Consider the following 24,749-nt stretch of genomic DNA (forward strand, 5'->3'; position numbering starts at 1 on the left):
TACTCCCTCGGCCAAGCGGTGAAGTCCATAAATGAAATTCATAACGTCATACAATTCGCAATAAAGGACCTAGATGTTTATTGCATGCCATCAACGACAAAGAGTGCTTGTATCAGCGTTTACATCTTTCCTTTATCTACAGATTTATTGATGTACATAATCAGGTTTCCCAAAATTGGCTCAGGTTAAGTTCGGCTATTTCGGCAACTTTAGCAAAGTTTTACCTTCCAAAATGCTTCAGAATCTCAAGATTTATGTCTTGCAGTATATACACACTCAAAGCAATTACATGAAAACTACTATGTTTATAAATGGACATCAACTCCTGAAACACCACGGCTGGTTAAATCTGGGTTTACATATGTGTGCAGAAATAAAAATATTAAAGAACTTGATATCTGTATATGACAGTTACGAATAGAAAACTTAATTAAAGAAAATACTGTGTATTTCTATGTAGTGCGTGTCTGCCGTCTAAAATGCTCAAGTAATTTCTACACATAACGGTTGTTCTTTCAGATTTTCATAACGCACAATCGCAGGTTAAGGTGTGCTTCTTATGACATTAGTGTATTACTTCCGTTAGTAAGAACGTGCTGGAAAATAAAACATACACTTCTTGTTTATTGAATGAGTTCTTACTCACGGAAGTGTTTCACTAATGTCTTAACTGAGAGCGTCATTTATATGTATGAATACATACACTTATATATATATGAATATAAGTTGTATGCTTCATTTTTGACTCCCCAACTTCTAGAATGCCGATCAAACAATCAGTCGTGGGCAATTCCATTCTGGAGTGACACTTAATTAGCCTCGTTAGTTGACTGTCTAACCAAGATAGTGTATACCCTCGGTGGCAGCTCTGTAATTATATAATCGTTAATTACGGAGTTCACTCCAGAGAACATATTTCAGACAATAAGAGCCTCATTAGTGTCTCTTATGACATTAGTGTATCACTTCCAAGATGGTGTATTTCATCATAGAGCATATACCACATTCGCTATCTTGCAGATACAAATGATAACTTTGAAGTATGAAATCATTTTCTCTCTTCGAATGAACAGAGTGTTCCAAAAGACATCATGATTACGTCGACAAACTTTAATAACTATCAGTTTATGTACTCTCGCTTTACACAACGTGGGTTCAGTTCTAATGCATAGTGTTCACTCGTGGGTGGTACTTGGTTACAGATGTTTCAGAGACTGCAGAATTAGTTCTGAACTGTAAACAAGGTTTGTTTCTATAGTTATTGTGTGACACGTAGATTTACATCAGGCAGGAATATAAAAAAAATCTCAACATTCTCCTGGGACAAGTTCTTGTTTCTAGAAAATATCCTTTAAAAGTTTTCATATTTCCCTTGCTAATAGTATTTATTTGAAACGTGTATTTACCGTCGTGGTTTGTTGACTACGCGAGAAATATTAAGCTGAGCTCAGATTGATTTCAATATCGTAATCATAAGCGAAAGTGCAACATTACATTGCAAACGCAATTCTCAAATAGACCAGACATCCAAACATGTTCAGGCCCCTGCTGGGGACGAGGAGACCCCAGACTGTGAAACACTCTTCTTCATGTCGACATGACGGCCAATTACACAAGGAGGGTATCATATCCTCATTATTGTTAGATACAATCTGATTGGTCTTCGAATGATGAGAGAAGTATATAATACGTCTGAATGTTAACATCGACAGTGCATTCACTTTCAGTCTTCAGTTGACTCACATTGTGTTTGTTGTTTCTCACACAACTACCTACAGCCATGGATGATGATGTTGCTGCTTTGGTCTGTGACAACGGCTCCGGCATGTGCAAGGCCGGTTTCGCCGGTGACGACGCTCCCAGAGCTGTCTTCCCCTCCATCGTCGGCCGTCCCAGACATCAGGTAATATAGTTTGATGCTGCTGCTGAAACATAGATTCAAGGATTGAATTCATATGAAATAGCAAGTTTCACACCTGGTTTTGAGCCGTCCCCTGCGGAAATATATTATTGCATCACACATTAAAATCAATATTCAAAATCATTGCTGTCAGATAATATTATGTGAAATAATGCGTGTTAATAATTTGATAAATAACAAATTATTTCTTGTTTCAGGGCGTGATGGTCGGTATGGGTCAGAAAGACAGCTATGTTGGAGATGAGGCTCAGTCCAAGAGAGGTATCCTCACACTCAAATACCCCATCGAACACGGTATTGTCACCAACTGGGATGACATGGAGAAGATCTGGCATCACACCTTCTACAACGAGCTCCGTGTTGCACCCGAGGAGCACCCCGTTCTCCTGACAGAGGCTCCCCTCAACCCCAAGGCCAACCGTGAAAAGATGACCCAGATCATGTTCGAGACCTTCAACTCTCCAGCTATGTATGTGGCCATCCAGGCTGTTCTGTCTCTGTACGCCTCTGGTCGTACCACGGGTATTGTTTTGGACTCTGGTGATGGTGTCACCCACACTGTACCCATCTATGAAGGTTACGCTCTTCCCCACGCCATCATGAGGCTGGATCTTGCCGGTCGTGACCTGACTGATTACCTCATGAAGATCCTCACTGAGCGTGGTTACTCCTTCACCACCACCGCTGAGAGAGAAATCGTCAGAGACATCAAGGAGAAGTTGTGCTACATCGCCCTTGACTTCGAGCAGGAACTGGCTACTGCTTCATCTTCTTCCTCCCTGGAGAAGAGCTACGAGTTGCCCGATGGTCAAGTCATTACCATTGGTAACGAGAGGTTCCGTTGTCCAGAGGCCCTCTTCCAACCTTCCTTCTTGGGTATGGAAACTGTAGGCATTCACGAAACCACATTCAACTCCATCATGAAGTGTGATGTCGATATCCGTAAAGACTTGTACGCCAACACTGTTCTGTCAGGAGGTACCACCATGTTCCCTGGTATCGCCGACAGAATGCAGAAGGAGATCACATCTCTTGCCCCAAGTACAATGAAGATCAAGATCATCGCTCCTCCAGAGAGGAAATACTCCGTCTGGATCGGTGGTTCCATTTTGGCCTCTCTGTCCACCTTCCAGCAGATGTGGATCAGCAAGCAGGAGTACGATGAGTCCGGCCCATCCATTGTGCACAGGAAGTGCTTCTGATGCGCCTTTTCTATGTTCACCTGTTGACAATTGATATTCAATGTATTTATCTCAGGCTTCCTATTTGAGTATATTTCAGATTTAGTTCAATGTTGTGATCAGACAATCCCGAGGATTTGATCGAAACAATAAAGCAGTTTGCCCTGAATACCAGCTTGACTATTTCTTAGGTGTTCACGATGTGATGTACGAACTGAAGGAGCTTAAGTTAACATGTAGTTCATGCGTTAATGCTGTGGGAATTGTAGGAGATTGTACGGAATTTGTTTTGTTTTCCTGCAGTCTTTATTGTAGGCTCACATCGACGTCTTGTTAGTAATGTTATAATGCGTCGATATCATAAGTTAAATACGCAAACAGTTAATTGACACGATTCACACTAACTGACCGAAGTAATATAAGCTTGAAGTAGTCATGTTGCCATATGGGATAAAACACGTGACTATAGGCTTCCTGCCACCTAGAAGTCACCTGCAGCCTTTGGACGCTAGGATTATCCAGTCATTCATGGCTCATTACAGGAGGGTGTCTTCCCATTTGTGAGAACTCCCATATATGTATGAGACACATTAATTAATCGTTCTGTGCACACAGGTGGTGCTTCCCCATCCATACAATGAAAGTGGAAACAGCCCAGCTGCTGAAGAATGCCCACAGGAGGCATAGTTCATTAATGAGTTAGTGGTTTTGGTTAAAGAGAGTTTATTGCTTTCACTAAAGAACATGGATAGATAGAAAAGTAATGAAATAGATTATCAAAGATATGGTTTGACTCATCAAAAGGTAAGTACTATATATTAATCATAGTTAAAACAGTTACTATTTTAAGAACTTTGTGGTTACAGTTCACTACTATAGACACTGGTTTACTAAAATTTAACTTCAAATCACAGCTTGTTCATTGTACGGCCTTGAAAGATGTAATAGAGTCTGCCAATTCTATACATTACCTGTCTGTGATGAACATGCAACATATGTCATATTTGGGATTTCACTTTCTTAGTAAAGTACAAATTCTAGTACCTTTTTTGGTTGAGTCCCATTCGGGATTCGCAATCGCACCCTGAGAGTCAGGCACCTAATCGCCAGCACACGAGTCAGCCGCCTAGCTCGCATAGCCACCGCGACTTCCACAAAAATGAAAGTCGGACAACTGGTAGTCTAGACTGCGTACTTTGTGTACCCCTCTGATAAGTGTGAATTGGCGCGGCTCCCACAGCCGAAGGCTATGATTACACGATGCCATTTAGTAAGTGGTCAACATTTTATTAAATCTTACTAATTCTATTAAATACCGTTAGACATCAATTTCTTCACAAGTATATCTGTCAAAATCCTTACATTGAAAAAGATTTAATGATTAGTGGTTATTCACCACTCAACTCTCAAATTTATCAAAACTGGACTCAGTCAGAAAATTCAGAAGATTCAGTTACATAACTAATCCCTACTTAGCTAGAGTTAAGTCATTCTATCACATAGGGGTGTATGGCTCACCCTATAATATTCATTTTACGGTGATCTCAGAAAAAAATCTTATTTCAAAATATTCTTGGGAATTTCCTTTTTCAAGAGACGTTTAAGCGGCTGCTGCTGTGTCATAATGAAATACCAACTAACCTTAGAAAGTATACATCTCTATCATTTACACGATTAGTTGCCATGATAAGTTTCTATCACCATGATTATTTTGTATGTTGAATTTTGCTATTGACAGTCATTGCCTCTATTATTAACTATCATCTGTATTTGGTTGTACAGGCGATGTCTGTGTCTCCGACATGTTGTATTCTGTAAAGCCTTGCGTTTACATTGCGAAATATGTTCTCATCATCATAACTACTTCGCATGTTGAAGTTTGCCCTTGTCAGCCATTGTCTCTATTGAGAATTACCATCTGTACTTCCGATATTACAGGCACTCCACGTGTCCTTGCATACTAATACTTCGACATGCTGTACTCTATGTAGAGGGCCTTGCACTTAACTGCGAATTACGTTTTAAAACCAGGATTACTTCGCATGTTGATCGTGACGTGTGCCAATGATTGTCATTGCCTCTGTTGCTAAATATCATGTGTATGGCTGATTGCACTGCGCTTCCTGTGGCTTTATAACCCTCTGATATCGTACTCTGAGTAAAGGGCCTATGGCCTCATCACCAAATAAAGTCACACAGGGGAGTATGGTGTGTTGACTTTGTTAATTACACACACCACTCTATCACAACTGGGAGTCTCACAACTGGGAGTCTCACAACTGGGAGTCTCACAACTGGGAGTTTTCACAAATGGGAGTAGACCTACAGGAGACATCAACACAATCACCTTAGCGCGACTGCATAGGGCCTCTAACTGTGCTACCTGGTTATAATGCCACCCTGGATATAATGCCATATTTTCTCCTGGGCAAACGGTGGCATTATAACCAGGTAACATTGCATGCCAAATCATGCAATCCCCATCCCACCCATGGTGCCTTCTGTTTGTTGTACATGGTTCATGTAATGGTTGTTGACGTAGTCTTCCACCCACCACGTCGCCGTATTGTAGAGCAGCGTGACGTATCACAAAGGTTCCCCATACTCGGTTTGGTGATGACGGTTCACATGGTGAAGTCACTGAGCAGACATCACAAACAGAGTAAGAATCATTACCGTAATTATGAGACACCTGTGGTAAGAGCCCGAGTTTGTTGTTCGATTGTATCTCATAGTTGATATATGTTCAAAGACAAGAATCACCACCATGGAATGTCAGCGAACCAGCCATTGATGAATTTAATACAAACAATGCCCCAGGGACAGGTTTTATTACAAATGAACTGTAGCGGTAATCATGTATTATTTGGGATTTTGTTATGCAGGTGGCATCGTTAGCTGAGAGTTACTCCCCCTACCCACTCTCACCCTGAAAGCACATGGAACGATGTCAGATGGTACATGAAGTTTTACGATGAATGACAATAATCAAATATATAATGGAGGTCTGCACGCGAGTTGGATTGCGAACGTAGAGGACTGCCGCCTTATGAACAGTTATAATTGTTTTCAAGGTCTTCTATACTGAACCATAGTTTACTAACACAGACCGGATTAGGCCCTAGTGTACTGACCCCACCTCGTGGCGGTCCATCCTGAGATGGTTGAACACAAGATTATTGGAGGAAAAGACCTCGGTGAAAAGTAGTGGGTACAAATTCCATTTTACTGAATTAGATATTTATCTGACATCAAAGATAAAAAACAACATGAAGAAATCACATATGATGGCAGATTATTATCAAAATTGATGTTTGATCCTTCAAACGGCCCTCCATGATGGAAGTCATGCACACCAAAATGTGTGGTTTGAAGCTGGTCTCACATGTACGCCAAACACTGTCTAGAAGACCATGTAATGGGTCCAGAATGAACAGGCGGCTGTGGCGGTGAACATCCGACTTCATAAATATCAGCAGGACTAGACTATCTGATGCCATCATGTGATACGTATAACTTTCAATGTCACCTGTAGTCATTTCGTTTGATTTATATATTAACATTTCAAAACGGCATAGTGTAATAAGATGTGACGTTTGTTGAGTGTGTGGCAATGAAAATATACGTTTTTCTATATATGTTTTTGTTAGAAAATGAAAAGGGGACTCCTTTACCTTGGCAAATTTAGGTCTTTTTCCCGTACTTTTCTTGACTGAGGACCTTATTACAGAACAGAGTGTCACATGCAGCCAACTCTTTGCATGAACAGATTCACATGTATAGATTTCCAGTACACAGAAGATTTGAGCAGGTTGTTTGACCGCACAATCAATGCAGTGTGTTACTGACGTATCGCTATCATACCATTAGAGGCCATGCCTATATGGTTGTTTCACGTAAGGAAATTTCAGCCAGTTATAGAAATGTTTACATATTTGAACAGTGGGTCTATCATTAAGGAAGTGGCAATGGAACATAAGCTAGTAGTGGAATTCATAGCAATGAATTATTACACGATGAGAAAAACACATTAAGATGCTTCTGATGTTCAAGCAGTGTCTTCTCACAAACAACACCCACTCGTACTATAACCAGATGGGAGATTTCAATTCTTAGGTCACACCCGTTCAACGTAAATAATCCATAATTACTTTCCACCGTTCTGAGTTTGAACATGTCTCTCGTTTTATATAAAGAAAAGAGAACTCACGCATTCAAACACTTATAAATTACCTATACATATCTTAGTAATGAGGTGTTTACTTACTCTCCATCTAATTGACATGCGTGGTGACAAGTAAGTAGCTAACATATATCATGTTTAAATGTTTTACGTTGCGTCACTGTTTTCGAAACTACAATTCGTAAAGATCCGATTCGGAAGTCGAAATAAGGCAATATACTGGTTACCGCATCATACTGGCTCGATCACCAAACCATGAATGCCCTGTTTTGTTTTACAGTACCTTGAAGTCGTGATGTCAACAGTGTTTAGGCATTGTTGTTTCTGATGTAAATACTAGTTAATGAAACATGTTCTTTTCTAAACATGATATTGTCAGTCCTCTCTCCAGGAGTATGTAATCATTTATACCCCTAACGTTTTAATATGTCTATTTCTAAATATTTACGGTGATTGTTTTCGTAAGCATGTGTATATTTTCAGAAACTTAACAGTTCGGTCATGTTCAAAGGAACAGCAACTGAGACGGATGTTGATAACATGATATTGTAACCATAATATTAGCCATGAAACGTAGGATTAACTAAGATATTGACTGTAACTGTCTCGTTAACGGTTTAAATGTTGCTAAGATCATCACCTGATGTGGAACGTGCATCTGTTGCTCAGGTGGCTTAAACGACATAAAAACTTCACACTGTCAGATGACAAGTACACCAAAAAAGTATTCAAATCTAACTTTTTTATTACCGTCATGTATCCAAAGTATCCGGTCTATATTAACATTATCGTATAGAAGACAATACATCTACATTAGTTATAATGCCAGGTATTTAGTGTGCTCTGACTGGGCTAAAGGCAAACACCTGGTTCAATGTTCATTAGGTTTTGTATTTAGAAGCACTTCCTGTGCACAATGGATGGGCCGGACTCATCGTACTCCTGCTTGCTGATCCACATTTGCTGGAAGGTGGACAGAGAGGCCAAGATGGAGCCACCGATCCAGACGGAGTATTTCCTCTCTGGGGGAGCGATGATCTTGATCTTCATTGTGCTTGGGGCAAGAGATGTGATCTCCTTCTGCATTCTGTCGGCGATACCAGGGAACATGGTGGTACCTCCTGAGAGAACAGTGTTGGCGTACAGGTCTTTACGGATATCAACATCGCACTTCATGATGGAGTTGAATGTGGTTTCGTGAATGCCTACAGTTTCCATACCCAAGAAGGAAGGTTGGAAAAGGGCCTCTGGACAACGGAACCTCTCGTTACCAATGGTAATGACCTGACCATCGGGCAACTCGTAGCTCTTCTCCAGGGAGGAAGAAGATGAAGCAGTAGCCAGTTCCTGCTCGAAATCAAGGGCGATGTAGCACAACTTCTCCTTGATGTCTCTGACGATTTCTCTCTCAGCGGTGGTGGTGAAGGAGTAACCACGCTCAGTGAGGATCTTCATGAGGTAATCAGTCAGGTCACGACCGGCAAGATCCAGCCTCATGATGGCGTGGGGAAGAGCGTAACCTTCATAGATGGGTACAGTGTGGGTGACACCATCACCAGAGTCCAAAACAATACCCGTGGTACGACCAGAGGCGTACAGAGACAGAACAGCCTGGATGGCCACATACATAGCTGGAGAGTTGAAGGTCTCGAACATGATCTGGGTCATCTTTTCACGGTTGGCCTTGGGGTTGAGGGGAGCCTCTGTCAGGAGAACGGGGTGCTCCTCGGGTGCAACACGGAGCTCGTTGTAGAAGGTGTGATGCCAGATCTTCTCCATGTCATCCCAGTTGGTGACAATTCCGTGTTCGATGGGGTACTTGAGTGTGAGGATACCTCTCTTGGACTGAGCCTCATCTCCAACATAGCTGTCTTTCTGACCCATACCGACCATCACGCCCTGAAAAAAGAAATAATTTTAATAATTTTTGACCTGTATTATTCTACAGGGACGAAGCGACTGCGATCCTGCTTCAACGTTTATAATCTTTCAGTTGTGTCGTCATCATGTCACAAGATGTGAGAGCATCAGAATGTCCTCTCATGCACCCGGGGAACATGCTTTGGGTTTATAGAGGGGCCACTTCCAAAGACAACTATTTTGGTTTTTTCCAAAGACAACTATTTTGGTTTTAGGGAAATTAACTTTCAAGTTGTACCCAGCACATTAGTCATGGAAAGCATGTAGGGACAGTTGTAGATCATTTAGGATATCACTTACGAGGACTGCATCGTCTACATATAAAAAGGAGTAGTATGAACCTGACCATGCTTGTTGACCACTATTTTCGTCTACTTGTTGTATGTTGATTCCTGTGCAACCTTTACTATAAAAACGATTCCATATCATTTATAAACAGTGAGAATAATAAAGGAGACTCACTACTGTGTTACATGGAAAGTAAAATGACATATGGCTCTCTAGCAAAATGGTAGATTTTATATCATGATACTTATTTTTAAAGAGAGATAAATTTTGCCACTTATGCCATATGTGAGTAATTTATGCCGTAGGTCAACTCGCCATCCTGACATAGGTCAACTCGCCAAAACGGTGTCAAAAGCTTTAGTATAATCAATGAAAACACAATATAATTTTCGTTTGGAAAATATAAAAAATTTCGAATAACATGTGTATTACAATTAAGTTTTCGCAGCAGAGAAACCTGACGGGCTCGGGGATAGAATGTTTTCATCTCTACGAAATGCGAATGCCTTATATTCAAGAATCGTGAATAGTTTCCAAGACAGCTTAGTATACTTATCTGTGTACAGGGGTTTGGGTCCATCGGGACTCCTTTATTCTTATAATTAGGTTTAATTGTTCCGATAAGCCAACAACCATGATCAATTCCGGAATTTATCATCAGGCTGAAGAAAGTAGTCAGAAGTGGAATTTGTTTCTGAAGCGTCAATCATTTCCCACCTAGTCCACTCCAGATGCCTTATTTCGTTTTAGTTTCCTAATGACAGAAGCAATTTCTGCACTTGTAATGGTAGATTTGAGAGTATTTCTATCAAATGTAAATTGATCACTACATAACAGTGCCTGACAGTACCTGATGTCTGGGACGACCGACGATGGAGGGAAAGACTGCTCGGGGAGCATCGTCACCGGCGAAACCGGCCTTGCACATGCCGGAGCCGTTGTCACAGACCAAAGCAGCAACATCATCATCCATGGCTGTAGGTTGCTGTGTGAGGAACAGTACACACGTTAGCTAGACTGAAAGACTGAAAGAGAATGTAATCTCGATGTTAACATTCAGGCGTCTTATATACTTCTCTCATGATTCTAAGACCAATCAGGTGGTGTTTAACTTTATTTAACTTTACAGAAACGTAACTAATGATACGTAATTATGCTAATTCCAATGCACGACGAGGGAGCCCGTGACACAGTCGGGGTCCATCTTCTTGCTACCAAACAGAATCAATCCCCCCACCCCTACCCCCCCACCCAACGGAGGGGAAACGTCGGGTGGTATGCTGCCAGACAGGGAAGGGGATATCTGTTAACAGCGTGAAGCTGTATCGATACAAATGTTTATACCATATTCAGGCATGGCTCGGAATTATACAGATTCGATCAATAAATTGACGTAAAGGAGTGACTTTGTTGCACGTTTATATTCGCCAGATATGTAATGATGTAAAAATATCTCAGGTTACAGCATTTGAACACAAACTCTATAGGCAGTACCCAGCAGTCCTGATCTCCAGCTACACTAAACAGGCATTGCTTTGACAATATAGTTATTTAATACATTTGACCTCATCAATATTACTTGCAACACAATAACCTGGTTTAACTGAGCACAGCTACTGACACAAGATTATTTGTTACTGTCTATCATATGCCCAGCGCACCTGTTAACCTCAAGCATGACTGTCTTGTTTAGGACCAGAGCATATGTTCACTCTCCATTATTTATGCTGAGTGTTCTTTTTGCGCGTCTGTTAATGATTCCGTGTCCAGCATACAAAATCAGTGAAGTTCTTGCGAGTCTGTTCACGTTCCTCTGTCCGACATATATGTTTATAGTTGTGCAGGTGCAGCTCTTAATGCACACTTGCATCCTTTATGCTTAATCAAGTTTTACTTCCCTCTCTTCAACATGCATGTGTAGTGTTGTGCTGAAGTACCCGTTCACGTCCCTCTTACCAACATACATATGTAGTGTTGAAGTACCTGTTCACGTCCCTCTTACCAATATACATGTGTAGTGTTATGCTGAAGTACCTTTTTACGCCCCTGTTGCCAAAACATTTGTTTGGTGTTGTGCTGGAGCACATAATTACGTTGCTCTAACAAACATGATTCTTTTAGAACAATTATCAGACCAAAAGTAAGTAATGATATTGCATTTTTATGTCAATTTCGGAGTCAGATTTTGTCAAATCATCCATAGTCGCTTACGCCTTGGGTGTAGTGACCTCAACGAAGATAAATTCAACATATTTTTAACCACTGATGTTCCTGCAGACACCACTTCGAGAGCTCTCTACATTTTTTTTGGCATGTGGAATGTAGAATTCCATAAGAAGTTGTCAATTTTCCTACCACAAAGGCTTTGATATTAAACCAGTTCTTTTTGGAGATCAGGCACATTAACTAGGTTCTTCAATATTTTGTTACAAAACTGAACGATTTCAGTGATACCTAGTGAGAATCTTCTCATCTCAAGTCCTAAAGCCAAAGTAACTTACATTAATTACATTGAAAAACCCTGACACTCTATCTGTTTCTGTACATTTGTCCTTCACTGTATTGTATCGTATTGTATTGTATATGATTTTTTGTACCCGAGCGGCATTCACATAAGCGTATATGCTTGTTTGCCAGTTCTGATTTCTCTTTCCAAAATATGTTTAAAGCAAACATTTATGTTTAGTGTTATGCTGTGTCGTTCTCTACACAATGCATGCAATGTCCTGGTGGGCGGCTGTATCTGCTGTCATGCAACCCAGCTAAAGTCCGTCAGGTTTAATGTCTGGTCTGACAACTTGTGATGGTAGAATATTGGCAAACAAACTCCTTACATACCATTTGTTTACAAATATAAAAGTTCGCTCTCCACAGATTCATATGAGTTGATTTTACATTTATACGGTATACGGTCTCGACCTAAAATCCCGTCAACTTGTCAAATAGTATAAATTGTAGCAGCAGCGAAATCGAAATGAAACTCAGTCGAGTTGAGTTCCTTACAGAAGGAAGTAACGGTCTCTGCAATATAAGTACTAGTTACAAAAGGTATAATTTTACTATACATATAAACCTCAGATGTCATATTTACGTCGTTTTGGGGGATAATTATTTCTCTGGTAAACCTCCTTTCATGGTCGTATACAATATCCCTGGGACATTCTGCACAATACTCCCAACTTAGCACTGAAAGTTTACTTTCACGAAATGCATTCTTTCCACATCAACATTCAAGTCTTTGAAATCAGTTGAAATATGTGGAGGTGTGTGATGTGTGACAGATAGTTCATGCAGGAATGGGGAACCGTGTGTAGTTTCTGCTGAATATAGGAATGATGAAGTGTGCATGGAGGTGTGTGATGTGTGATACATAGTTTATACAGGAATGATGAAGTGTATATGGAGGTGTGTGATGTGTGATACATAGTTTATACAGGAATGATGAAGTGTATATGGAGGTGTGTGATGTGTGACAGATAGTTTATACAGGAATGATGAAGTGTATATGGAGGTGTGTGATGTGTGACAGATAGTTTATACAGGAATGATGAAGTGTATATGGAGGTGTGTGATGTGTGACAGATAGTTTATACAGGAATGATGAAGTGTATATGGAGGTGTGTGATGTGTGACAGATAGTTTATACAGGAATGATGAAGTGTATATCGGTGTGTGTGATGCGTGACAGATAGTTTATACAGGAATGATGAAGTGTATATCGGTGTGTGTGATGTGTGATACATAGTTTATACAGGAATGATGAAGTGTATATGGAGGTGTGTGATGTGTGACAGATAGTTTATACAGGAATGATGAAGTGTATATGGAGGTGTGTTGTACGCTATGTGCGGGAGATACAGGTTTACATATGGTATGCATATGCGTGTGGATTTGAGGATTCATGACATCTGGTAGATATGAGTATGTGGAACTATGTGCAAGATATGACGTTTCTATGACTTTAATTGGGTCTGGTTTTCCAGACCCTGTTATCTGCGCGTGGACCCACTCTCAGCAAAGCTCTTTCAGTAACAATATAAGTATGTGTTTAGATTTAAGTGATTGTAATTTAGTGGCACGTTTAGAGAAAATCATGCTTTGAACATGTGGAATTTGAGCTTTCGGGAACGAAAATACATTATCTCTAGGCTGTGATCAGACAGAGTCCCTAGGTGTATCATGTCGTGTGTGGTCCAGATGTATAACACAGTTAGCTCTTGTGACACATACATTTACAACAAGATCGATGAAAAATATAATGTGTAACATTTCTGGAATAAGATCTCAGCTTTTATCATTAAACACCCCAAAAAGGTATCAAGAAAAGGATTTCAGATATCTTATTTTTGAAATCATGCTATTTTCTTTTATTGAACCCGAAAACAGTGTGTTGCTATGTTTGTTTTTAAGATGCTGAAATACAATTACAATTACCGTATCTTCACATATCATAATGTTCCGTTCTGTTCCCAAGAATTCACTTTCGTTCAACACTACGTACGGAAACATGAAATTGTGGGACAGCTGTGGACATCCAATATCTTTTCACCGTGATGTAAGTAAGTTGATGTTGAGATCACAATAGGTTAACCATGGTGTCAGCCTTTGTACGTAGGATTAGTCAAGCTAAAGGTAATAAATCCCATGTTAACCATTTAACGGCTGGAATGCCATTTAACGGATCCCTGATGTGGATAAAGGTGATAAATTCCTCACCCCGTCAGATAACAAATACACCGAATAGTATTCAAATCGAGCTGGTTTATTACCCTCGCGAATCCAAGGAACCCCTTCTGTGTTAACGTAAACATTATCGGATAGAAGACTATACATTTACATTAATTAAATAAATATAATGCCAGGTATTTAGTGCTCTCCAATTCGTACGAATGTCAGACAGTCTTGAAGTCCGTTGAACATTCACTAGGTTTTGACTATAAAACATTTAGAAACACTTCCTGTGCACAATGGATGGACCGGACTCATCGTACTCCTGCTTGCTGATCCACATCTGCTGGAAGGTGGACAGAGAGGCCAAGATGGAGCCACCGATCCAGACGGAGTATTTCCTCTCTGGGGGAGCGATGATCTTGATCTTCATTGTGCTTGGGGCAAGAGATGTGATCTCCTTCTGCATTCTGTCGGCGATACCAGGGAACATGGTGGTACCTCCTGAGAGAACAGTGTTGGCGTACAAGTCCTTTCGGATATCGACATCACACTTCATGATGGAGTTGAATGTGGTTTCGTGAATACCTACAGTTTCCATACCCAAGAAGGAAGGTTGGAAGAGGGCCTCTGGACAACGAAACCTCTCGTTACCAATGGTAATGACTTGACCGTCGGGCAACTCGTAGCTCTTCTCCAGGGAGGAAGAAGATGAAGCATTAGCCATTTCCTGCTCGAAGTCAAGGGCGATGTAGCACAACTTCTCCTTGATGTCTCTGACGATTTCTCTCTCAGCGGTGGTGGTGAAGGAGTAACCACGTTCAGTGAGGATCTTCATGAGGTAATCAGTCAGGTCACGACCGGCTAGATCCAACCTCATGATGGCGTGGGGAAGTGCGTAACCTTCATAGATGGGTACAGTGTGGGTGACACCATCACCAGAGTCCAAAACAATACCCGTGGTACGACCAGAAGCGTACAGAGACAGAACAGCCTGGATGGCCACATACATAGCTGGAGAGTTGAAGGTCTCGAACATGATCTGGGTCATCTTTTCACGGTTGGCCTTGGGGTTGAGGGGAGCCTCCGTCAGGAGGACGGGGTGCTCCTCAGGTGCAACACGGAGCTCGTTGTAGAAGGTGTGATGCCAGATCTTCTCCATGTCATCCCAGTTGGTGACGATTCCGTGTTCGATGGGGTACTTGAGTGTGAGGATACCTCTCTTGGACTGAGCCTCATCTCCAACATAGCTGTCTTTCTGACCCATACCGACCATCACGCCCTGAAACACAAGTCATATTGTATTTTTAAAATTATTTACATGCATTATTTCACATGATGTGATCTGAAGTTAACGGTTTTGAGACCTGGATTTGCCATATCGCAAGAATAAAATTATACCTGCTGGGGCCATAACTTTGGGTCATATACCAACCATCACACCGTGAAACGGTAATTCATTTTTAATATCATAATTATTTCTACTTACACATAATGCGACAGGTTGAATTTGAGAACTCAGCCTGTCATGTGGTATTATACTTTAGGGTATCATAGCGTTAAGTCCATTGTCCTGGGTGAAACTTACAATTTCCTAATTTCCTAATTTCCTGAAATAAATCATTGAACCCGTTGTGTTTTCAGCACTAGGCTATATTACCTGATGTCTGGGACGACCGACGATGGAGGGGAAGACTGCTCGGGGAGCATCGTCACCGGCGAAACCGGCCTTGCACATGCCGGAGCCGTTGTCACAGACCAAAGCAGCAACATCATCATCCATGGCTGTAGGTAGTTGTGTGAGAAACAGTAAACACGTCAACTGAAGACTGAAAGAGAATGCACTATCGATGTTAACATTCAGTCGCGTTATATACTTCCACCATCATTCGAAGACCAATCAGAAACGTAAGTAATGCAATGCTCGTTAAAGATAAGTAATATTGCTAATCCAGTGTATCGTGTTGCATAAGATCCGTCCATGTGTACACGAGGGAGTCTGTGTCACAGACGGGGTTCGTCTGCTTGCTACCTAACGCTGTGTAATTTGTCTTTCTCTCCTTAACAGAATCAACCCGCTATCCATTATCTTTAAAGACCTCAGCTTTCAAACATATGTGCGACTGGCTGAATCCAGCTGCTAAGACCAACAGATACTTTTAAGAGGTATTATTATCTTGACTATTTAGATGTATAATACATTTCACCTGATCAGTATTTACTGTATCATTATAATCTGGTTTAATTGAACGCAGTTGCAAAAGTCGACTATTAATAATGTCTTGCATACACGTAGCGCATATGGCAACTTGAAGCCTGCCCTTCTGGTGTAGGTCCTGACCAGGCGTTTACATCATCGTCTCACCTAGGTAGTCCTACAGTGTATTTGCTTTCCCATTATGTCCGTGTTTCTCGGAACTCCGAGTTTTCGGAAGTATAATGGGGAACCTTTATTCAAACTACCTTACCTTCAGTAAGGTCGGTGATCCAAACGGTCCAACCTTTAACTGACAAGGCATGTTTTATGAACAATGCGAACTGTATGTATTGTTATGATGGATACAGACAGGTATAACCTTCACCTTCATCGGTAACGCGCCAGCTGGTGCATCGGCAATGTATATATGTTCTCAAACGTTGGTATATCAAGTTTAAAGTTCTGAAATATTTGTTTTATGACTCCGTGATACATCAAGAATGGCCATGGTTGCTTATACTGCAATAATTAATCACCAGATGGCCCTTCCAAGGGAGGCGATGAAAGAGCTGATCTATCATTTTAGGTCATGGTTTTGATGCTGAGCAATCGGTAATATAAGTCTTTCAGCAGATGTCTGAACATAACATTGTATACCTTAAGCGTGTTTCCATTGTATGCGTTCCCAAATATCTGTCGCATTATGTCCTTATGCAGTTTTGTTCGGGAGATGCAGTACGCCGAATGTAAAGGTCTTGTTTGTAACGTGTGAACGTGGTCGGCCATTACATACTGATTTGTTTACGACACACTTATCTGTCAGGTATATAACTGTGAGAAACAATGTTCAAGTAATTATAAAATAAACCGTTAAAATAAACACTTACATATCGCATCCAAATGTTCAAATACGATTAGAAATAGAGTGGAAACATCGTTGTTTGGTAAGGCTTTATGGTGCATGATGTGTGAAATGAATGTATGGATGATTGATATAAACCCCAAATATCTACACTAACTGCAGTTTGATTATGGTAGACTAAGGGTATATGTATAATTTAAAAAAGTATTAAAATGACATGTAAATCATCTAACACAGGAAAATAACAAATGTATTTCATCATACACAGAAGAAGCTATATTAGTTCATGTACATTATCAAACATGCTTTTCAACCTCAATCATATAAATAAACACAAATATATTCATACTAATTCTTGATTCTCTATAACGACATTATCTGTTATACATAGCTTTCTAATGCTTCTGTTTTAGCTGGAGACTGGTTTGTGATATTCTCACACAAAACATCAATAAAATCAATCATTTCCCTCTTGACATCAATAGATATCTGCACAATATAAAGTTAAATTATGGGATATATGTATCTTGTACGATGGTGCAATCGTTCTTTAATATTACATTACACATGCACGGCATTTTAGCACATATTTATCATGCATAAGCACAATATTTTACTCCAAATATAAAATATAGATAAATGCATATTAAAGATATCTACATGGATTGATTAATGGGGTTAAATTCGATTTATCTCTTCATAACAATGTTTGATTTTAAACATTTTCACCGTATATTACTTAATTCAAAACTAACACACATAAGGCTGCAGTTGTCTTTGAGAAATGGGGAAATAAAATCAGGATACAAAGTAACAGATCGCAGATGGACGTTCACGGAAGATATATTGTCACCATAATGTTGCCAAAACGAGAAGATATATAGGCCATTTAATTATATCGACGCATCATACACACGATATGGGGTGGTCGGTATGATCGGCTGTTTGTTGAGACAAATCTCACTAATTTAAGAGTGTGTGAGTGTGAGTTAATATTTTACGTCACATCGGCAATATCTCAGCCATATCGTGACGAGAACATTTAATACTGAAATGAAATATATGTCTATTATAAAACCTGTCAATGAAGGACAGTAAAACAACTAGGATATCACAGAGTAGAATATAAAACTAGTAACTATACCTAAAACAATTTATCTACAGTGGACAATACAAGATAAAAATGGGCTATAGATTGCTAACAACTGAAGGTAGATCACCATACTAGGGACCATGGGGACTTACAGTACCTTTGCTACCTGCATGGACCCTAGCTGGATTTACATCATCCCCTCAGCCGTCAGCAATTTGGGGAATCTAGCCATACAATAAAAAACACTTATACTACGATTAAAAAGGTGGAAATTTAGAATTTACTTTGAATGTTTGTGGACTTACGTACCCTCTCAGGAGGACAATAGTTTTACAGTACTTCAACCCCCTTTGAGGATACAGCCACTAACAAGCACAGTTATGAATTTAAACTTCCAATAATAAAATATTTATCTATTTACAATTCGGTCAATAAATCTAATTCTTTTTAAAATGCAATGATTAAATGAGAGCTTGTGTTATTAAAAAGATCCTTCAGAGTTCGTGAATGAAAATACTGATCCCTTGTGATGGAATACTCAACACAGTCAAGCAGGATATGCTTGACTGTGATTCTTCCATCACAAGGGATACAAAACGGAGGATCCTCACCTTTAAGCAAATATTTATGTGTATATCTTGTGTGGCCAATACGACATCGTCGCATGATGACCTCCTCAAATCTGGACTGACAACCCAAGTAGGTGTAGCCAATATACGGTTTTATTTCATGTAATTTATTTATACCTACTTGAGTGTCCCACTTCTTCTGCAACAGATCACGGATATACGTTCTAATGCAAGCTTTGTAATCTGAATATGGAAGAAGAAGTGGTGTCACAGATTTGTTCAGTGCTGCCTTGGCAGCAAGATCAGCCATCACATTCCCAGAAATACCTACGTGACTGGGTAACCAACAAAAAACGATGTCGCATTGGCCAGTAGCAAGAGTGTTATACAGTTCAATAATTTCTATTAAAAGTGGATGTTTACAAGAAATATTTTTAATCGCCTGAAGGCAAGAAAGAGAGTCGGAATAGATTATATACTGTTTACGTTTCGGGTGTCTTTGAATATATTTGAGAGCTGTTAATATGGCTGTAAAAATAGAACTATTATCTGGTAATCTAGAAGATATTGTTCTGGATCCAATGACAGTAGCGCAAGCAACTGCACCACCATCCTTGGACCCATCTGTAAATAAGGATTTGTAATTGTTATATGTATGTTTCAATTGATTATATTCTTGTTTATACTGTAATTCATTCGTTTCTGATTTTTTAAGTGTAGTTAATGTTAGGTCAACATGTGGTCTAACCAACTGCCAAGGGGAAGAGGAAAGAAGACGGAAAGGAGCTATATTGTCCAGCTCAATACCAGCAGCAGCAACAAACGGCTTTATTCTGAGCCCAAGAGGTGGAACAAGAGAAGACTTTTTGCTATACAAATCCTCATAAAGAGGATTGAAGACACAGTTATATGCAGGGTTGGATTCGTTAGCTTGATCCCCTCCCCATTTTGAATTTGAAACCACTTTCAACAAGTCAAGTGCTTTCAGGCATTTAGTTTTAAGAGATTTAATATGTGGTAAAAAGGTTAAATGTGAATCTAAGATTAGACCCAAGAATTTGACTTGCTTCACAACTTTAATGGGCGTCCCATCTAGAGACAGTTCAGGGTCTTTATGGGGTTTGTATTTACGACAAAAATGTATGCAGTTAGTTTTCGATTTGGAAAATTTAAAGCCATTTTCAAGACACCATTCATTTATTTTGTTTAAACACAACTGCAATTGCCGTTCTATGGTATGCATATTTTTACCACGACAAGAAATATTAAAATCGTCCACAAATAACGATCCATCAATTGAATCGTTTAAAACTTTTGATAAACTGTTGATCTTGATGCTAAAAAGAGTGAAAGATAAAATACTGCCTTGTGGAACACCCTGATCCTGATTGTAATGATCAGACAGGGTAGAACCCACACGGACCTGGAATTGTCTGTCGTTTTTCAAAAGTTGGCAATAAATTGAGGCAAACGACCTCGCAAACCGAAGTCATGTAAATCCCTCAAAATACCATGTTTCCAGGTTGTGTCATATGCTTTTTCAAGATAAAAAAAGATAGACACAGCATGTTGTTTATTAATTAGTGCGTTTTTCACAAATGATTCCAGTCGCACTAAGTGATCGACAGTACTTCTGTTTTTACGGAAACCACACTGTATATCTGTGATAAGATTATTTGTTTCCAAGTACCAAACAAGTCGATTATTTATCATGCGTTCCATGGTCTTGCAAACACAGCTAGTTAGTGAAATAGGTCGATAATTGGACGGATCCGTATGATCACGTCCAGGTTTAGGTATTGGTACTACTATGGCATCACGCCATGAGGGAGGAAAGGTACCCGATGTCCAAATATCATCAAAAATATTGGGAAGAGTTTCTTGACAGGATTCCGGTAAGTGCTTCAGGAGTTGATAATGTATGTTATCAGTTCCTGTAGCAGTGTCATGAGCTTGATCAAGGGCAGTATGGAGTTCATGAATAGAAAACGTTTCATTATAATCTTCCCCATTATCAGAATTGAAATTAATAGTTTTCTTTTCTTCTTGTTTTTGATATTGCTGAAATTTTGGTACATAATTTGAAGAGGAAGAGTGTTTAGCAAGGGTTTCACCTACTTTATTAGCAATATCTGATTTATCAGTAAGCAATTGATCTCCATGTTTAAGATGATGGACAGTAGATTTAGTACCTTTACCTTTGATTTTCTGGACCATGTTCCATACCTTGGACATGGGTGTCCGAGAATTTATTTTGAACACATAATTTTGCCAAGATTGGCGTTTGTTTTGTTTAAAAGTACGCCGTGCTTTAGCATTTAAAATTTTAAATTTATTTAAATTATGCACCATAGGATGGCGACGGAAATAATGTTCTGCTTTTTTTCCTTGCCTTCCTAGCTTGTTTGCACTCATCGTTGAACCATGGTTTTCTTTTGTGTGGAACTACAGAGGAATTTGGTATACACTCATCAGCTATGGAATTCAGTTCATCAGAAAAAGATTTAATAGCATCAGGAACGTCAATAAAACGTTCGGGTTTAAGTTTTTCAGCACACAGTGTTTCATATAAAGCCCAGTTAGCCTTTTTAAAATTCCGCCTTGATGATGGAGGAACATCAGATGGAGTTACAGCTTTTAATATAGTAGGAAAATGGTCACTTCCACACAGGTCATCGTGGACTGACCATTCGAATTCATTTAATAGTTCGGAATTTGTCAATGACAAGTCGAGAGCAGAATAAGTCCCTGTACCAGGGTGTAAATATGTGTTGGAACCATCATTATAAATACATAAGTCATTGTCAGAACAAAAGTCCTCTAACAATTTACCTCTAGTGTTTGTATTTACACTACCCCAGAGTGGGCTGTGCCCATTTAAATCTCCCATTATAACACAGGGCTTCGGGAGCTGATCATATAGAGCTTGAAGATCGGTTTTGGCAAAAGCCGAAGATGGTGAAATATAAAGAGAGCATAGCGTAAACGCTACATGTAAAGTAATTCTCACTGCAACAGCCTGCATATTAGTATTAAGTGAAACAGGGCTTTGAATAACGTTTTGTTTGTTTAGAATGGATGATCCGCCAGTGGCCCTAGCACCCGGAGGTGAAAAACAATGATATGCATTAAAATGACGAAGGTCAAATGTATCTGTTTGCTTTAAATATGTCTCTTGGAGACATAACGCTGAAGGTGTGAAATCTTGGACTAATAGCTGTAAGTCATGTAAATTTGTCCTCAATCCTCTGCAGTTCCACTGTACAATAGTATTGGAATAAACTATCTTTAGGGGGATTTATTGGGGATCTACCCCGCACTCTTTTGGAGGGCGACAAGCTATGTGCCCTAGAATGGACGTTTTCAGAAACGTCCATATCTTCAAGAGACCCATATTTATTGTACAATTGAATTTAATTTTGTGACCCCTTAGGAGCTCTGCTACTGTGTTGTTTTAAAGCATCAAGCTTTGGCTTCGGTTTACTTTTCACCGTTTGTTGACTATCAGATGTTGATTGAGACCTTGAATGTGACCGAGATGATGATGATTTGTGATCAGAAGACGACTTTGAGGTACTAGGGAGTGGTTCCTCAGTCTGAGATGATATAGCAGGGTACAAAAGCTGTGGAGAATCGCAATTTACCCAAGTCAAGGTAGTTTGGCAGCCTGTGGATGATTTTGTTATTTTAGAGCGTGACTCCAATGTTGTTTTTGCTACTGCAGCATAACTTTCTGGAAGATCAGATCTTTTTACTATATTTTTGGCCTCAGAAAAAGATATATTTTGAGTGAATTTGATTCTATTTATTTCCATTTGTTCTTTCCAAACAGGACATTGTTTAGAAAATGAGGAATGGTCGCCTGAGTAGTTGGTGCATTTTTTAAAATCACTGGTACAATCTTCTGTTGTGTGTGTCTTCTCACCACAGTGGGCACACACAACGGACAATGTACAAGTATTTACACCATGGCCGTACTTCTGACATTTAAAACACCTGAGTGGGTTCGGAGTGTACACGTCAACCTTGATGTTGCAGTAACCAGCCTTCAATGATTTTGGGGCTGTCGGAGATGAAAAAGAGAACAGATAAGTATTGGTTGGAACACTTTCATTGTTTTTACGGACTGAAAAGCGTTTGACGTCGAGCACACCTTGATCTTTCATTTCAGTCATGATGTCAAGTTCTGTCATGTCAGAAAACAACCGATCACTGTCTCTGATGATTCCTTTGCTCGTGTTTAACGTCTTATGAGCAGATACAGTAACCGGACTTCCAACAAACGATTCTATGCTCATCAAATTGACTGACTGTTGCCGTTTCCCACACTCAACCTGCAGTGCACCTGAACGTAACCGTTTAATGTTCTTAACTTCCCCGGCAATACCTTGAATATCTTTGGCAACTGCGAACAGGTTCAGTTTTAGAGGCGTTTTATCAGCAGATTCGATCACAAGAAAGCGTGGCCAAAACTCAGTTGATCTGGACGGTCGAAGGTCATTATCATCAACATCATTTTCAAGAGGACGTTTGTTTTTTTTTGTGGGGATTTCATAAGCTATATTTAGGGTTGAGATTTCATCATCCGAGCTCCCCACCCACCACGGAGTATCACAAGGACAATGCTAAAAACAAGCAGATCTCCAGCTTGCAGCACCAAGGATACCCGGATGATATACTCCAGTAGAAAAATTAAAAGATTAATAGTTCCACCAGATGGGCCCATGAGCCACCGCTTTCTGGCATAGGACTCTAGGCAAATTTCAGAACAACATATGTCAAAATCAAAAATGTTTTAGATAATATAGCCAAGTCCAAAGGTATAACAATTCTAAATGATATGTGTGCATTGAAAAATATAACAATACTCCATGCACAGGGCTTGGCATTACCAGCCGATTGGTCGAACCGGGCCCATTCGACCACCCGTCTAGGCGAAGTCAGGGCCAAAGTGGTGTATTGAGCAACAGGAGCACGATTGCAGGCCCCTATTGCCCTCAACCACCAGGATCCCCTCCTCCGCCGACACAGGGCCGCAACCCACGGCAAACGGGTTGGTGGACCAAATATGCCCCCGGGTCCAATACGGGGGTGTTGGCGAGCTCTTGGCGTTACCCAGCACCCACCACGAGGAGGTGGCTCGCCACGGGTGCCCACTAATTTAAGAGCTCTAAATGGGATCACAATTGTGTAAGAAATGGATCACGAAAATAACATATAATGGCTCACAGTGATACTACCTGCCATAAGTTTAGAATCACTTAAATCACTTACTATATATTTTTGTGTATATGGTTACATCGTCAAGGAATTTCTCAACTAACTTGGGGAAACTAACTGCAAACTTAATGCTGATAAACTGTACGAGGATCATGCATCAAATTGTTAAAACCTATTATTGTGCAATTATTGTGCATGGGAAGGACCGCATTTTGGTTTAGTTCTTTATAAAGAATTTGCCAATTTTCACTGATTTTCATCATTTACTGAACGCACGACAATAATCTTTTCAGCATTACGAATGTGATTTACCATACATCGCTTCATGTTTAAACATTACCGCTAAACAGAATGGAATATTTTCCAAAATCTGCTGTAGAGCAGTTGACTGAAGTAAGTGTCTACATTTACGCTAGTGAGTCTTAACTTTTGACGTGTAGTTAATAAGGGGTAGAATATTGTGGGTAATTATTTGTATGTCAAACTATGGTATCTCTGCTGCAGCCACCTAACTGCTTGGATGATAGATGTATGGTACGCTAGACAAGACCTCAACGACGTCCTTTGGCCCTGGCATGAACGCCTGTTTGAATTTCTCCTGAAGTTGAGATGACATCAACACATTTGTCAACTTGCTTGTTTGTATA

At 39.9% G+C, this 24,749-nt stretch overlaps 2 protein-coding genes across 3 annotated transcripts in view; one reads left to right on the forward strand and one right to left on the reverse strand.

The window, feature by feature from the left end:
- Positions 1–1,734: 1,734 nt before the first annotated feature.
- LOC137290551 (actin, cytoplasmic 1) overlaps positions 1,735–24,749 on the forward strand; it is a 38,747-nt gene continuing 15,732 nt past the window's right edge. Inside the window, exons 1-2 of one of the 2 annotated variants that reach the window (XM_067821588.1) lie at positions 1,743–1,903; positions 2,119–3,156. In XM_067821588.1, the coding sequence (XP_067677689.1) occupies positions 1,781–1,903; positions 2,119–3,123 (1,128 nt within the window). In that variant the 5' untranslated portion in view covers positions 1,743–1,780 and the 3' untranslated portion in view covers positions 3,124–3,156. Of the gene's footprint in view, positions 1,904–2,118; positions 3,157–24,749 lie in introns of those variants that run through there. The other variant, XM_067821587.1, reaches the window with a different exon arrangement.
- Positions 8,171–15,972, reverse strand: LOC137291126 (uncharacterized). Its single transcript, XM_067822411.1, has 4 exons — positions 15,822–15,972; positions 14,445–15,443; positions 10,344–10,478; positions 8,171–9,184 (listed from the first exon to the last, which is right to left on the reverse strand). The coding sequence occupies exons 1-4, from the start codon at positions 15,942–15,944 to the stop codon at positions 8,180–8,182; spliced, it is 2,262 nt and encodes a 753-aa protein (XP_067678512.1). The 5' UTR covers positions 15,945–15,972; the 3' UTR covers positions 8,171–8,179.

Source organism: Haliotis asinina, chromosome 7, assembly GCF_037392515.1.
Source record: "Haliotis asinina isolate JCU_RB_2024 chromosome 7, JCU_Hal_asi_v2, whole genome shotgun sequence".
Classification (NCBI taxonomy): Eukaryota; Metazoa; Mollusca; class Gastropoda; order Lepetellida; family Haliotidae; genus Haliotis; species Haliotis asinina.